The sequence below is a fragment of the Tubulanus polymorphus genome, chromosome 3 (assembly GCF_964204645.1).
Source record: "Tubulanus polymorphus chromosome 3, tnTubPoly1.2, whole genome shotgun sequence".
Taxonomy (NCBI): domain Eukaryota; kingdom Metazoa; phylum Nemertea; class Palaeonemertea; order Tubulaniformes; family Tubulanidae; genus Tubulanus; species Tubulanus polymorphus.
The window spans coordinates 8,980,848-8,997,884 of NC_134027.1; the positions used below are offsets into that span (position 1 = coordinate 8,980,848).

Below are 17,037 nucleotides of genomic sequence, written 5' to 3' on the forward strand. Positions count from 1 at the left end.
TTCTGCGGGTCATAAGTATTCATGAGTTTTCAACGAAAGAAAATAGAAGACCAATGCTGGCGGATCCTTTTCGTCCGACCAAAATTTTCAAACTTGTAGTCAATATCATGTCAATGCCATGTCATGACATTGCTCCACAATTTGACACAAAATTCGTTGTTGTATTATAATCTTTTGGTTTCTGGTTAAAAAAAGTGTTCAGAATGCGCCAGAAAACATCTAATTTTCCTAAATTTCCTGGGAGAGGACCCACACCCCCTTGAGCAGCTTGATTGGCCCATCGGCAACCCCCTTTTCTCAAAATATTGAATCTGTCCCTGAAGAGGAAGGTAGTTAACCCGTAAACTACCCAGTAGCCAGATAAAATCCCACTATTTACTGATTAAAAGAATTTAAAAACCAGAATTTATTTATTCAATCTAAAATATATAAAAGACACGACGTTTCGATCTCACCCTAGAGATCATTGTCAGGTGATCCGTTATCCGTTCACCACGTTTGAGTGTGGTTATCGTTCTACCGAGTAGCCGTTTAGTAAACCAGGACCCCCTATTCTGGAAAGGCGTATACACATTAGACATAACTTTCAATGGTGATTTAGTTATCCCAGGTAATCTCACAAAATCGATACCTGCACCGCTGAACTGATTATTCAACTGATTTGGTCAGTTCCCTTTCATCTCCTCTGGATGATAAACATTGCAATATAACTGGCTGCAGACGGCTCTGTGGGAGTATATAATTGAATTGAGATTTATCCGGGCGATATTCACTGAGCAATACTCACAAATCGATCAATTAATGATGAGCTGATTGTTATTACTGTTAGATCAATTGACGTGCGGAGAAGTGGTATTTATGTAGAGTAATGATTTCAAGTGGGGATCTTAATTTCATTATTACAATGCAAGTCATTGAAGGTCTTTACCTGAACAACCTAAACAAATACCGTAATGTTCAATAGCCGTGATCATACGAGCATTTTTGGCGCGGGCCAAATTTGCCCTGGTACAACTGTTCCCATGGGTCACAAATGGGCCCGTGCCTGTTGAGCCCGACCAAAATTTTAGAATGCGTCAAATTATTGTCTGTGATTTGCAACTGGATCTTGCAATGACTCCGATTTGTTTAAACTCTTTTTAGTATGGAGTGAGTGGTTTCCTTAGGCACGGGCCAAATTTGACTCGGGCCTGATCCGTGCCAATTTTGCGTGGGCTGAACCGTCTCTGTGCGATGGCGACTTATGACACCCCTTTTGGCATTTTGTAGTATAGACCCCGTTCTGAGAGCTTGCGTTGCTTGCAGCACTCTCACCCCATCAGCCAGTTCCGTAATATCTCAGGGTAATCGGCAAAATAACACTCCCTGGTAACATAAAGACTGAAGTGCATATGTTTTGAAAAACGTGTATGTTGTACTGAATTCTTTCAGGCCGGCCCTTAGTGGTGGTTATATAAATTCCATCGGTTTTTTACACATCCACTGGACTTCTTTCATTCCTCATTTGAATGCGGGGCAGAGAATAATAGCTTCGGTTAACAAGTTGATTTATGAATAATTAATTGACTGTTCTTTGGGAAGCCTTATTTCCATTCATTCCGTGCAGAACTGTTCAAGTATTCACTGCTGCTGTAATTGTAGCTATGTACATGTTCTAGTAAGGCCGCGTGTTACTTCAGTTACTTCAAGAAATCTATATATTACTCATGGTTGGTAACTAAAACTGTAAATACCCATTAGAAAGCAGTGCTTTCATTGTTACGCAGAGAATTTGGACTATAGGTTCATCATCAATGGGAAAATTGCTGATTGAAATTTTAAGATTCTTAAATACATTCATAACTTAGGGGTTTGGAAATTTATAACGTGGGTATGGAAAATGATATTGGCCAACTTGTTGGTACCTCTATACTTTTTGTATTGAGAATTTTTATGAAAATGACAACCTGCTTCGCACTCAACTTCTGAAGAACTTTTCCGAACTCCGATACGTATTCAACTCTGTCCAGTGCTTTTGAGTTGCTCTCTTTTGTAGCTATCTTTTTTCGATAAAACAAACCCGGCAGTGAGGTGATGATCGTTCCCGGGTTGCGCTGAAATGAGCTGATATTATCCGCGGTGGTTTCACCGGGCAACGTCCCTGGATTTGGATGCGTTCTTCTCGAATAATCGCTAGCCGTAACTTAGTTCTTGGATGCGTTCTTCTCGAATAATCGCTAGCCGTAACTTAGTTCGTACGCTCATCCGTTCGCCCTCAGAAGTTTTGCGTGATTTCTATCATTTTCTCTCGTCGCCCTCAACGATTCCACCCAATTTTCCCCCGGTGTTGGCTTTGTAATGACATTGTTGTCGCGTGTGTACATCAAATGCTCAGAGGAAAAAATTTGTTCAAAGCGGCAAAATGGTGAAGATCAAGGCGACATCCGAAAATCTTGTTGATTTTTTCTGGCGTATCTAAAACAAGGGCTGAGCTGAATCAGTTGATCACAGTATCCGTGATGAGATGGTAAATATAAAATCCCAAAATAATTGAATGACTGAAAGTTTAGAAATATTTCGGATGGTGTATGCCACCCTTCTTCGGTCTAAAATGATCCGTCAACCTCGACAAAGGTTTCAGTCCTCGTAGTAAACTCCTTTAAAAAAATGTCAGTGCTCAAGTCCCTATAAGCTAATGTGCAGTAATTCTCGTCTTGTTTTACATTTACTGTGTATTCATTTGAAATATCATTTAAGACTGAAGAATGGGGCAGTAACCACCAAAATATTTCTATTCTTCTTATAAACATTTTACTCATTCAATTATTGTGGGGTTTTTTTTCGGGGTGAGTCGTCGTTTCATTATTCCATCTACCCTACTTTTCGTGATGTATCTCGGCAAAATTAAGTAATACGCCAAATTGACCGCGTATTACGCGCCGATGATCGGTCGTCGGAGTCGCTATCAATTTCTCGACGCTCGTTGGAAAGTTCCTTTACGGCACTTCCGGGGGTTTTCATTCATCAGTCATTAAATGTTAAGAGCTTTTTCTGGTATTTTCCGTGTTTCCTGTTAATTGGCAAGATTTTATCGAGAACGGCTTCGTGCGATGCGCGAATTCGATATTCATCCTGTCGGTTTATGAGACAGGAACCGATTCTTGAGGATGAAAGATTCTGCCGAGACTCAGTTGTGCAAAGGTTCGATAATCGATGTTAAAATGATTCATAAATAATTTGGATTCATTTTCAAATATAACTTTCACCTATAGAACCCAGTATACCCCCTTTGGACTCCCCTTTTTGTCTTTTTTCTTTACTACGCTTTACAGTGTAGAAGTACCTTCTGTAACCTTTTCTTTTATGTAATAGTGATGATGACTGTATTTCTGTATTGTATCTATTAAGTAAAGAAATAAACTTATATATATATAATGAGAAAATATGATATTTTCATTGCAAAAAATTGTTCAGATGAAGATCAAATAATAAGGCCATTTTGGTTTTTTTAAAACTTAACAGCAACAAAAATAAGGCAAATACTGCAAATAATTAAGATCTATCCAATGATATCACTAATCAACGTCCTGCAGAATGATATGAGATTTTCTGAAGTAGAATTTTTTGTTACGGTAAAGACGATGTACCGCATGACCTATTGAATCGATGTAGTGTCAGTCATTGAGAAAAACTTAAGAGCAGACGTCAGTTGATTTAACGTCAGTTGATTTAAACGAAGCCCCAGAAATGAGGCAATTATACGGAGATTATGAATAAAAAATGCGTTGGTCTCGAGCTTTCAGCGAAGAAAATCGTATCTTGACATTTAATCGATTACGTCTTACGTTCTTGACACGTTTTATTTTTCCATACAATGCCCTTCCTTCGAACTGAAATGGATGCTGTAAGTCAAAAACTGTGTGATTAGATTCGCATTTCAAGTAGAAGCGTCTAATTTCGTCGAGATAACCAGCGAAATACCGATATCAAATGTTGTATCGTTCCAGACAGTATTTAGCGTATTGAAAACAACATTGTTTTGTATCGCAAATTGATAACTATGCACCTTAGTCTCCTTAGTGTTGGTTTTTACGGAGCGATAAATCAATTTCTCAGAAATTTCTGTTCGATATTCATTACATTATTAATGATTCCAGCGATGTGACATTTATTTGAAGTTGGCTAAGTAAACGATACGTCTGCAGCTAGTCGTGTTAGCAAAATATAAGGGGTAGTTTTTAGTCTCAAGAGCTACGGTTGCTATTTTGTGTGGTATCCTTATCCTTATCGGCACCCGGCACCCGCCGCTGAACTACAAATGAGACGAGCGTCCGCGAGGTCGTTCGCGCGAGATTCTACCGTACTTGGATGCTCATGAGATGCCGAATCTGCCTTCACACTAAAGAAAATACGCGGCCAGCTCAGCGCTGTACTGAGATGGGGTTTTTGGTGCATAATCACCTTCTACGCTTAATAAGCCAGGCAATTCAGTACGGTACTGAATAAGCCCAGGAATAGGGTCTCGAATAACTTTGTGAATGCTTAAGCCGAGGACACACTGAGCGATTTCGTCTTTTTGTGTGTCCGATTTCGTCGCCCGACGAAATAGCCGGTAAAATCGCCTTGTGTGTCCGACGAAATCGCCCAAATCTAACATGTTGGATTCTGTCGCCGGCGACAGAATCGCTAAGTCTGTCTGGGTACGGCGATCAGTCGCCTCGAGCGGCGTATTAACCAGCCAATCACGGCGCTTCGACGCTTCACGTGATAGCAAAATGGCGACCCACCGATTTCGTCGGCTGACGAAATCGCCCAGTGTGTCCGGGTCTGTCAGCGATCAAATCGGTCATAAAATCAACGGCGACTGAGTTGGGCTGACGGAATAGCCCAGTGTGTCTGAGGCTTAAATAAATACCATACTGAAATCCTTGTGTGAATGCAGCTTTAATCTTTCTTACCTATTTCCTAAACTACAGATAAGATCGGCGATCACAAAAGCGTTTTTTTTTGCCTGGTCCTGGTGAGTAGTTTATGTGTGAACCTTCTGCTGTATTTAGGAGGCACAGGCCCAATTGAACTCAAGTCTGAGCTCGGCCAGTTTGTATCTGTGTGATCGCAGGTAAGAGATACACCAAACTCATTTGGATGATGTGCGAGTACTAGAGATGCAATTAACGTCATCAGTTTTTTGAATCGTCGAGTTCTATTTTGAAAGTCATATTAAAAACGTATTAAAAATGGCGTTAAGCGATGAGAATCATGATGGGGATAGAATCACTTAGTGGTTTTTCTGTAAGCATCAAATGCATTATGAACTGTTCAGTTTCGTATCGTTCAGCACCTGACCGAATTAACGAACTTCCCACCGTTCATTTCTTTAAATCAATTCTACTAACGGGCTTCATTTCAAAACGAGGAAATCTTGAAAGAACATTCCGTTTTTGGAATGCCGTAAAGTAGTTGGGATCGATAATTTGGGTACGTTGCTGGTGATTTTTCATTGCTTGGGATGGGTAACTCAAAAACTACCAAAAGAAAACAAACTGTATGGAGGAGGACTACGGACAAAAGTGATGATTTCTGAATGGTGTTACTGAATGATGGCAACAAGACCATGGATTTAGGATTCTCCCATTAAACAACAGTATGTATGAGCACTCTTTTCAACTTTCAACTTGAAGAGGCTCATAATCCTAAACAAACCCAATTTCTTTGGTTGAATATTCACGTTATTTTCTTTCGCCAATGATTTCTGATGAGTGAGAATTTCCATTGATGGTGAATTAAAAGTCTTTTCCGAAACCACTTTTCAAGGGGTTTCAAAAGTCACAATCGCACAGAGACGATTTGACCCGGGCCGAATTGGCACGGATCTCACCCGTGCCTTATTAGAGAGCAGCTACTCACTTGATATTGAAAACAAGTGAGCCTTTTGCGGAACCAGTTGCAATTCAAACGCAATATTTTGAATCGTCCCGTGCTCACATTTGCCTCGGACCTGGTCCAACATTTTAAGTTGGGCCAAAAACGCTTGTGTGATCGCGGCTAATGATAATGTCAGTGACGAACTATCAAGAAGAGCCATGTTGGTACGGTCCGAGCTCTTCTCCCATCGAGGGGTTTGAAGCTATCTTTATCCCCAGTCTCTTGAGCTTAAACGCATCAACTCAACACTGCAGTTCCTGCTGCCGGAAAAGACATAAACCACAAAATATCTTGCGAATATTGTTTCCGTGTGGGATTTTTTCCTCGAGTATTAGGTTGATTTCTCGCTAGGTCAATAGTTCAATATTAGAAATCGTTATCACATATACATTTTCTAGTGTCACAAGAAATTGGAACTATAATGCACGAACTGCTACTTGCAGGCAGTTGGTCTGGGTTTGATTTTTTCTTTAAGTTATGCCGAAAAATCACATAGATGAATAAGAATTATAGAAATTTGGTGGATTCCCATCTCACGCACTACAAAACGCTGATTGGTTTTGATATACAATCTTATTACAGTAAGACCTCGTTGACGTTATAACGAAATTTATGGGACCAGAAAATCTGTGCGTTTTAAGCGACAGTTAGTTATATCTAGTAAAAAATCATCGAAATTTTGTAATAACCAATACATATGGGAGGTTGTACTACTTCTACTAGACTTTTCTTGACTTGATGATAGGAATGTGCAGAAAGCAAATCTCTCGTATCAAATTTTTGATGTGTTATTCACAAGACGTATTCGGTTTTACTGATTGAATCTATTCACTCGACGACACAATGAAACTCTCATCGACTTGTTAGCAGTTTTCATTTGTTGCTGCAATTTTTTGTTTGCGCTGGGTGAGTAGCGCCGGGTTGTTTGGCCAACGGGGGGTCACGCCGCGGTTACTGCGTGACCGATCTCGTAATCATCCGTGTAATTCGGCTAGAAATTCATCTGATTTGTCCGCAAGGTGTATCAGATTAATTTGTGGCGTGGACGGATGCACGTTTCTTTCACTCGATTGTGGAGGAGATGCGGATGTACGGTCACGTCGTGTCATTTTCCGAATTAAGCACTTGAAAACCGACGACCGACAGCAGCGTCTGATGAACCATAATTAACCTCACAATCGTGTATTTTCAGTAATAGCAAGAATGATTTTGCGTTAAATGTCTAACCGCGACAAGTCGAGATGGGTTCCATTGAGGAATGAAATTTGAAAGAGTCTTGTGAGGAAGTGTCATTGAAATGCAATGCGAAGCATTTTGCAGTAGAATCTGCTTAATTCTGTTGGGAATATCATATTTTTGATGCGTTATGTATTATAGGTTGGCTATACACTGCATTTCAAGCGTGAAACGTTTAAACCAATCAGTGTGGAGCATTGCGACGTTGCCTTCATTAACGATAGGTTTCAACAGATCTGAATTATTTGTTGAACACTCGGGCAATAGTAAGATTTCACTTACAGGGAGAGTTGGCCAACTTTTCTACTTTTCCTCCTTAAAGTTGTGTAATGAGTTATTGATATTTAATGTTCTGCATCTTCAAGTACTAATAATGCAGGGCGTAAATTATGTAATTGGGTCCCTTGCACGCGGTTGTGGGATATTTTGTCACCTATAACATTGTTTCTCTTTTGCTAGTGTCCTGTTACCCAGGCTTAGGAGCTAATCTACGATAAATCTAATGGCTCTGCTGTGCCTTATATTCTAGAAAAGATTTTCATCTGGGAATAGAAATTTATTTCTTTCCAATAATGGAGTTGCACCATTTTTGTTAGTAGACTGATATTCCAGTACCAGCAGCCGCTACAACACAGGTCGCCTATACCTCTGATTTAGGGACTCTCTTTACCCTTGCATACCATTCTCGTGCATTACACCATGGTGCGGTGTATTGTTAGTCACTAGTATTTCACTTTATTTGACACGTCCTGTCATATCTTCCAATAGAGATAAAAGCGATGTGGTGTATTAGCAAAGTCCATCACCGATTTATATGGTACACAAAAAGGGTTAAGCATTTGTTCGAAGCCAATACCACTGAGGTTGCATGCAAAGGAACAAACTGCTACAGATAGGATGCTAAGGTGTTACCAGTGCTATGCAGTTGTGTCGTGCTTTGAAGCTGACCAGGTAGCTGCAGGCCAAATGTAGAGCTAGATTCATCGGAGCAATGAGAGATTCTAACAACACCAGCAGTCAGGAACAGCAGGATTATCTGAAGTATTTTGCATAAGCCCTGTGTCGACGGGCGATTTTTTCCTGCAATTTAAATGCCACTGAGAAATTGCTTGAAAATCGCAGTGACTCGTCGCTCGTTTGCAGTTTCATGCAACTGCAACTGATATCAAGTTCAAGCCGCGATCATATGAGCATTTTTTTATCCGTGCTTTGTTATGAATGAAATGATAATTAAATCGGCTCTTAGAATCTTTTTCATTTACATAAAATCCATGCAAGAAACTGATCCCGCTTACATTTATTCTATTGTAAGACTGCCGAGTATGTGCCACTTCTGACTTATGCGACAGATTTAGACAGTATTCAGTCATTTAGAACATATAAGTCGTCTTGTTGCAACATCTAACAAAAGTCAGTCTGTTGCAGAAACAGTGTTCTTAATTTTTCTACATAAAATCCATGAAAGAAACTGATGCTGATTATATTTCATTGTAATTCTGATGAGTATGTGCCTCTTTCGAGTATTCCAGCAAATTAAGACGGTATTCAGTCAATTTAGAAGATATAAGTCGTCTTGTTGAAGCACTCGGCCAAAGTCAGCTTTCTGTAGAAACACTTTTCATATGGGAGAATATTCTGCACCTTAAAGACGGCGGTTTATGATTGAGTTTAGAAACATGATCATTTATAGCAACTACGCTTTTTATTAGGTGGAAATTAGTGAACATGCGTAATCTGATCGCGACCTGATGTGGCGTGTGATTTGATTTCTCCGTCGAGGACCGTCCCCAGCGTTGTCTGAATGCGTTTTTCACGCGATAAAAACCTAATATACAATTTCCACTACATTCGCAACGCCGGAAAACTCTCGGGAGATCGAGGCCATCTAAGCGACGGATGAACTTTTGTAAAATTATCCTACGTTCTTTTTAATCGAAACTTGTACTCGTGATGGAGATGTTGAATTATAAACCATGATAAAGGATATATTATTGGAGTAGTGGACTAGCTTATCTAGACCACTTTGAGAAACGATGAGATATTGATGATATGAGAATGAAACAAGCAATTTTCACAAGATTCAGGGTTGAAATTCAATGTCTAAATATACGAGAGAAATTCCACAATTATTCAGTCATCTTCCAGATGAAAAGTTCTAGAATTTATATGAATATATTTTCCAGCTTAATCATCTAAACAAAAGATGAAAACGAATCCGCCACTTGTTGTCAGTACAGTGTCGTGTTATTGGTGGTGACATTTGCAAAAATATCGCATGAGTTTTTTCTTTTGTATTTCGTCAAGTGTTTTCAGTTTATTTTCTTGGAAATCAAACTCCGCAATGACTGATGATCGCTGCATCACTTTTCATGGTATCAGGTACGGTAAAAGGAAGGTTTCTACTTGAATCGGTTCCGATGTCCCATGCTGCAACACTTTTACAGCGATTATTACTGAGTTAGCTATTAGATCATTCAGGATGAATTAAAGGTCATGGGTTCGAACACCCACATAAAAAGAAAGAGAAAAAATTACCCAATGATACAGGACAAAAGTACCCTAACGAAATGGCGGCTAGCAACTGTAAAATGGTTTATTTAATGGATTATTCTGTAGGTTCCATTTGTGGCTTATTCAGGACGGTTGCGAAATATGATTCCGCGCCAAAAACCTTATCTAGATATGGTACTGAGAAGGCCATGCATCTTCTGTAGTGCGGACACAGATTCAGCGCTTAGCAAGCCACATATTGTACATGTTGTAACTGAGACACCATCTTGGAACCATTCCCCACATGTGCGATATTCTGGCAAATTTGGCACCACATTGGTACAGTACTTCATAAGCCCAGAATCTCCTTTGAATGTCACTACAGTACTGTAATGTCGCTAGACAAGACAGACACTTAGCCACATTGCATTTCTTTTCTCCGTACAGGAATAATTAGGTTCCTGGCCTGATAGATGACTTGCTGGGTGCTGAGAAGCAGTACATTCTTCGGAACAGGCTATGCAGTTATGTTACCAGACTATGAGTCAAATCACATTTGGACTAAACATCTTTGATGATTTTTCACCATCGTGTTTCAAAATTATCGATGTCAGCAATGTATATGTGTTACGTATAAATTGATATCATTATCGGAGAAAAGTTTCAGTGGTATTCCATTTCTGGTCTCTGAAGGACGGCCTTCAATATGTTCACATACATTTAGCTCGTTGATAATTGATATGAAGTTACATTGGAGGTAATTTGGTCAACTGGTACTCGAGGCGTAATTTAGTGACTCCCTCAGGATGAGCTATATACACATTAAGTACCCATTCACCAATCATCTAATGAGTTTTAGGTTCATACAGCAACAAGGCTTGTATACAAAATTCAATATTTAAAAGGTCTGGTTTCTCAGTCGACACTGTCCTCTTCCCAGAAGACCATAATTTCTTTTTCAAAAAGTAAAAAGGAGGGCCATGACGAAAGTTGCTATCTTTTCTATAAATTCGAAAAGTTCTCCCATTTATTCCTGATCGAGGTAACAGTGGATTACCCGGTGAAAATATTTGAATTTTCAGACATTGAAGTTGAAACTTGGATATTTCATTTTTTTTCCTGGTGTTGTTCCCTCCATTAATATGCACCAGGTTGAGCTAACTATTATTTGCTAATATTCTTCAGGTTGGTTTTCGAAGTAGTGTTAAGACAAATTTAAGTAAATCAATTCCTGATCATTTTTCATCGAACGATTAAAATGTGACAAAATTCTCTACCTTCATGTATTTTTCTATTTGAAGCATTTGACTCGGGAACTGTCGATGGAACAGGAGAGACGATGGAAAGCGGAACAGGCCGGCGGTAAATTGATCGACCATATAAAACTGCTGCAGAACAAAGGTAGGAAACCTCAAAGTACAGTTAAACATTATCATCGGTTAAGAGCATTGGCGTTGAATATGTAATTCAAACGTACCCAAGTTCATATCGCGCGTAAGCGTTTTGATAGCATTGCGACCTTGAGATCGAATAGAATCTGAATATTCATTGTTTCGAATTTGAATCTGTCAATAGGTAATAATTAACTGCGTCGCTTCACTTGATAAATGTATGTACGTATGTATAGTATCGACAGGACGGAAGATTGATGATCAAGAGGAGAGGGCTCGACGAAGAACGATATAGGTTATTGTGTCCCGGGCGCCTCGATGATTAATTAGCGTACAACAGCGTTAGAAAAATTTGTTCGAACTGAGCAGGTTTCCGGGAGGTGAGGGGGGGGTAATTATCCAGGAAAATGTAGAAAACTTGATGCTCAGGTATGGCCTGGGAGTGAGTCTGTTGATATTGGGAAGGTATAAACAAACAAACAAACATGTTTGTTATGGCTTACTTGTTTTGTGTTGTTAGTTGTAGTTATAGTATAGCTTAATTACATTTCAGCTCAAGGATATTTTGATATGAAAAATTAGCGGAACTAAATCATTTTGCGGACCCCCGATACCCCCACGCTACGGGCCTGTTTAAAGTTTAAAAACTTATGACGTACGACTGTATTCCCTACGCTTGAAATTGGGTGCTGCGTGAATATTTATATTTCCCTTCTCATTCTACGAATTATGGTCGATCCCTGAAGACCAGAGCGTAAATTTGAAATGAGAAAACGTAATTTAATAATTGTTCCCTATTCGCGATCTCAGCTGGGATTGCCGTTATAATGGCGTCATTCAGTTGAGGGAGAGACCTGATGATCAATGTGATGTTTCAATTGAAGAAGTCGAAGAAGAATCGGAAGAAGTTCTTCTCGTCATCATTCATGTTACTGTGAACGCTCTTTTTATCTTTGCCTTTTTTAAATGTACTTTTTGTTATAAATTTTATCGGTCAAGAATTCTACTATGAAAAGCTGCTGATTTGTGATAAGAAAACCAAAGATGCAGATCTCTAACCAAACTGCATTGGATATTTCTAGATTTTTCTATCTTAGGGTGCACCACGTATAGATAACAGCGCTCCTACTAGGAGTCACATTATTAAAAACATTTATCACTGTTAGTTTCCGCTTTCTTTCCGGCTGAATTCTCGAGGTAGATTATTCAGACTTTTCACGGATGATTTTGGGCTGATTTATGATACCCTGCAGTCGATGCGTGTGGAACTGAGTTTGAACGGATTCTTCTGATCGAGCCATTTTTGCGTCGGTGAAGCAGTCGTTTGTCAAAGTCTTAGTGACATATATCTTCGGCGGCATATTTCCCGGTTTTATTTGCGGTTTAACCCACTGACCTATAAATCCGTACTCGACTGTGTCGGCAGTACGTCATCGTCATGGTCGTCGAAACCATCCCTGAAAATCGTTTGATGCCGGTGACAGATTTAACCGTCATTCCACGATGTCGGATGTCGAATATCGCCGGAAAATTTATCTCCCGTGAATTTTCGCGTCGTCAAAAATCTTTCTTCGTTTTCGATGTTGACTTGATTGCGAAGCTGTCACCGGCGTCGTCATCAACCACCGGTGAATCAATATGGTCGGATATGTCTCGCATTCAGCTGACTTTGACTTTCGTACACGATATTGATTTGTGCGCGTGTTTGCCTTCTATCATTATCTATTTTTTCATTCATCTAATAGCCACCTGGAGACCTGCCATTACTAACAACCGACAAACAGACCTATTACATGCACCCAGTGCACATGCCAGGTATTTGATGGACCTTTTTAGCGTCTAGTCGACTAGTGGGAGAGGACCTCAATGACAGGACTTGTTGAACACTGGAAGGAAAAAATGGCCAGGTGAAAATGACTAAGGAAAAGAATGGTCAAGGAAAATTAAATCAAAACTTAACTACTATTTCATCAATTTCAACAAAATTGAATGCATAGATCTCTTGATAAGTTCCTGAGATTGTAAGAACAATTCCTGAATTAGTTAAGGTTGTGTGTTAGTTCTTCAAGTGGAACGGTGTGCTCTTCCTCTGAAATAAGTCAGTTTAAGGTGGGAATTTATGCGGCCAGCTAAACCAATGAAACAATTAATATGAATCAAATCTTCATGAAAACTATCTTCATGTAAACTATATGTACTGACTATGATGCTGGTCATCGTGGATGATTTCTTCTGTGGTTTTCTTCTGTTTCGCTGTTCATTGACGATCATGTCATTTGATTATGATGAATAAACCAACTTGTAACTTGTAACTCCGCGGTGTTGCACGAAAGATTTACTTTTGAATCAAAAGCCGCGATCACACGGAGAAGATTTGGCACGGGCCAAATTGGCACCGATCAGGCTCGGGCCAAATTCGGCCCGTGCCTAATTAGAGAGCGCGTTCACACGCAAACCATTCACTCGATACTCAACAATGCTCAAACAAAGCGAAGTGGATCATTTCCGGGGCCAGTTGCAATTCAAACGCAATAATTTGCCTTGTGCTAGCCTGGTCCGATGTTTTTGGTCGGGGCAAATTTGGCCCGGGCCAAACAGGCTCGGGCCCATTTGGCACCCGTGTGAAAGGTTGTTCCGGGCCAACTTTTGCCTGGGCCAATAATGCTCGTGTGATCGCGGCTAATGGCTTCACAGAAAGATTCAACTCCATCTGCACGGTGTAGTATCCTATATTCTGAATTGATTATAGGAATATATGTATTTTAATTGTCTAAATCAAACTATAAAATATGCGTCATGAAAAATGAATAATGTCATTAGATATAAAGATCTGCGATGCCAGTAGTTTGATCTCCATTTCTCATAACTTTTCCTTCATCTTTTTTTTCCATGTTCATTTTTTCCTATGATCCCTCTGAACTTGAATTGCAGATTCAGTCAACAATTGATTGTTGGTCATAATTTTCAAAGCCATTTGAATTTTCAGCTGCTCCGTTATCTCTGACAAGTCAGGTGAATAAATCTTTTTTGACGCTGTAAAAACTTCTGCTTGAGTAGATGTGCACTATGCAAAGAATATTGGCGCTAAAAAATAACCACTACAATTGTGATTTTTGGCATTTATTTCGTAATTAGATATATTTCATATATTTCATTGCTATTCTTCAATGCGTCAATGACCTTTTAAGTTAGTTTTCTTCTTTTTTTTCTGTTATTTTTCTGCGTGGGTAGATGTGCAAAGAATATTGGCGTTTAAAAATAACAGTCGTGAATTAGATTTTTGGCATTTATTTCGTAATTAGATACATTTCATCGCTATTTTTCCAGGCGTCGATGAACTTTCAAGTTCGTTTTCTTGTTTTTGTTATGTAAACACATCTCGAGTCAGCTTGAATCGCATGCCACTCCGATTGAGAACTGATGTACGCGGCATTTTCCACGGCAGCTCGGCGCGATCCTTCAAAAAATGTGCGTAATTGTCGACGATATGAATGAGTGTTTTTCGCTCATAAATATTCCTATTGGACTCGATGATCAAGTTGGCCATCAATACGTTATTTATTTCAGCTTGCCGCCGTGCTATTCATCAGCTTATCAACAAGCCCCTGCTGGCTTGAAAATGTCACCGCGGCGTTTTCTATCGAATTTACCTGCGATAAATGTTTTCTTTCGTCCCTCGTTAATAGCGACTAATTTATGACTTCATTGTTGTCCGTGATGCTGTTACGATCGCTGTGTACTTAACCCAATTTGTCGGGTCAAACTGTAACGTCCCGCTGGGTAAGTGCGGGCCTATTTTGCCAGCATTTTTATGCAATCATTTTAATGTATTTGCATAATGAAATATTCTGCCTCTGTCCACAATTTATCACGTCGATTTATCGTGGAACATCAGGAAAAAGCAACCACCACGTTGTTAAATGCCTTGCGCTGAATACGTGTAGAATGATATATACCGAAATTTAGGACTTATCGTTTATTTCGGGCGATTCATTCGTCAAGTTTAGGTTAGTCAAAAGAGATATATAACGTTTGAACCATACCTGGATGTTTACGTTTCATCTAAAGGTACCGCTGATGATGGCCAAGGCATGATCACCTGTCGCGCGAGTGGTAATTGCATTGCCATATGGTTGATATTTATGATGGCTAAAGCGTCATCCTCTATTCCGTTGTCAAAGCTGTTTCTTTTGGGAGGAAAACCAGTCACGTCTCGTCATGTTGTCGCTACTTAAGCGCGACGTGTTCTCTGATGTCAAGTCTGGGGGTGTTTTGTTTGGTCTATGGTATTCGTAAATATTGAACTTCATTCGAACAATTGAAATGTTGTCTTTGAAGTTCCTTCAAGACAGATCTTTAAGACGAACAAAGAATTTGCCAAATGAATTATAAAATCCAGTCCAAAAATATGACTCAGGAACAGTTGTTAATTTTGTTGGGTAATTAAAAAAACCAACAACGCATTATGTAAATGGCTTGGCTCAAACTGTTCAAAAGAAATAAATCCTTCGCTCTTGAGGAAATGAAGTGATGGATGACACATGGACAACTTGAATATGCAATGGATTAGGAAGGATGGTAGGTATATTGTCCCTGTGCTTAGCTTAAGTCATCCCATTTCCAGGAAAACTATTTTCCATTTTTTCAACGTCCTGAGATCAGTAGGCCCGTTGAAGGAGGGTTGCCTGAGGAATATATTGCGAAAGCAGCGAGCAATCGTCGAGATTATTGTACATCGGCTTTGTTTCAGCAATTACGATACATGTAATCAAGATGAAGTCGTGAATGAAAGCTAGATGTGCCAACTAACTGCGCTGATATATATCTGTTTTATGAAGTTGTCGCAAACAGTGTCTTCTCCCAGCGTTGGACCATTGCCATTTGTACAAGCATCAATTTCACCATTGTCATAGACCGAGTTACACTGATCCGATTCTATGTGAGGAGATAAAGAGGAAAAACTTTCCATAAGATGTCTAAATAGAGGCTAAAAGTTTACAGAGTGCAATAAGATGAAGGAAAAAATTATAGCCGCGTTCACACTAGATTCAGCGCTTACAAAGTACCGTACTTCGCTGTCGCCAAATTCACCAAAATACGGCGCTTACACAGCCATTTAGGTTCACACTACGAGTCGCGATTCGGCACTTAGTAAGCCCAGTATAGTAGTCACCCAGTGTGCCAATAGAGGGAAGTGTAATTAGTGCTAAGTGTTTTGTACTACTAGGATGTGAATACGCGGCTAGCTAAGCGCCAAATCTGCGTTCACACTGAAGAAAATACGCGGCCAGCTCAGTTCCGTACTGAGATCGGGTTTTCGGCACGGAATCGCATTCCGCGTTTAATCAGCCGCGTATTTCAGTACGGAACTGAATAAGCCGCGAAAACAGGCCTCGAATAATTTCCTAGTGTGAACGCTTAGTACCGTACTGAAATCCTAGTGTGAACGCAGCTAATATCTATCAACAGGGCTAAGCCATAAAATAAGGGTATTTCTTTTTTATCTTCCATCTTTTTACAACACTGTAAAATTAGGATACCCCTTCTCTATCTGCCATTTCTATCGAACTCTTATGTAAACTGAGCCTCCATTTCAACGACTTATCTTAGCTTATCCTCCACTTTATGCATGTCTTCATCTTTATACGTGAGTGGAGTACAGAGTTATCAAAAATTTTGATTATTGTTCGAAGCTTTTTATGTATTCTGTTCCGAGTATTCCATTACCGTGCACCACGTGACGTCTGAATTATGCGTTTGTACACAAATTCATGAAAACAAATAGGAACTTTTGGTTTATACCATGAGATAAAATGCGGTACGTGACTTAGTTTTTGGCTACGATGATTCATTCAGATTCATAGCAACTGTTCAGTGTTGTGACATGTCCACGACGCCGGTCTAGAAGAACCCTGGAACGTTTAACTTCTATCAGCTCATATCTTAGCGATAGGTATATTTTTCCAGCTGATCAAACTTAGCTTGCTTGTTCAGGGAGGAATTGAATTGTGGTTCA

At 39.6% G+C, this 17,037-nt stretch overlaps 1 protein-coding gene across 1 annotated transcript in view; it reads left to right on the plus strand.

Moving 5' to 3' along the window:
* Positions 1-17,037, plus strand: part of LOC141901713 (leucine-rich repeat and coiled-coil domain-containing protein 1-like) — a 92,958-nt gene that overhangs the window by 12,782 nt on the left and 63,139 nt on the right. Inside the window, exon 10 of the mRNA XM_074789137.1 lies at positions 10,932-11,031. Coding sequence (XP_074645238.1) covers positions 10,932-11,031 — 100 coding nt within the window. The remainder of the gene's footprint in view (positions 1-10,931; positions 11,032-17,037) is intronic.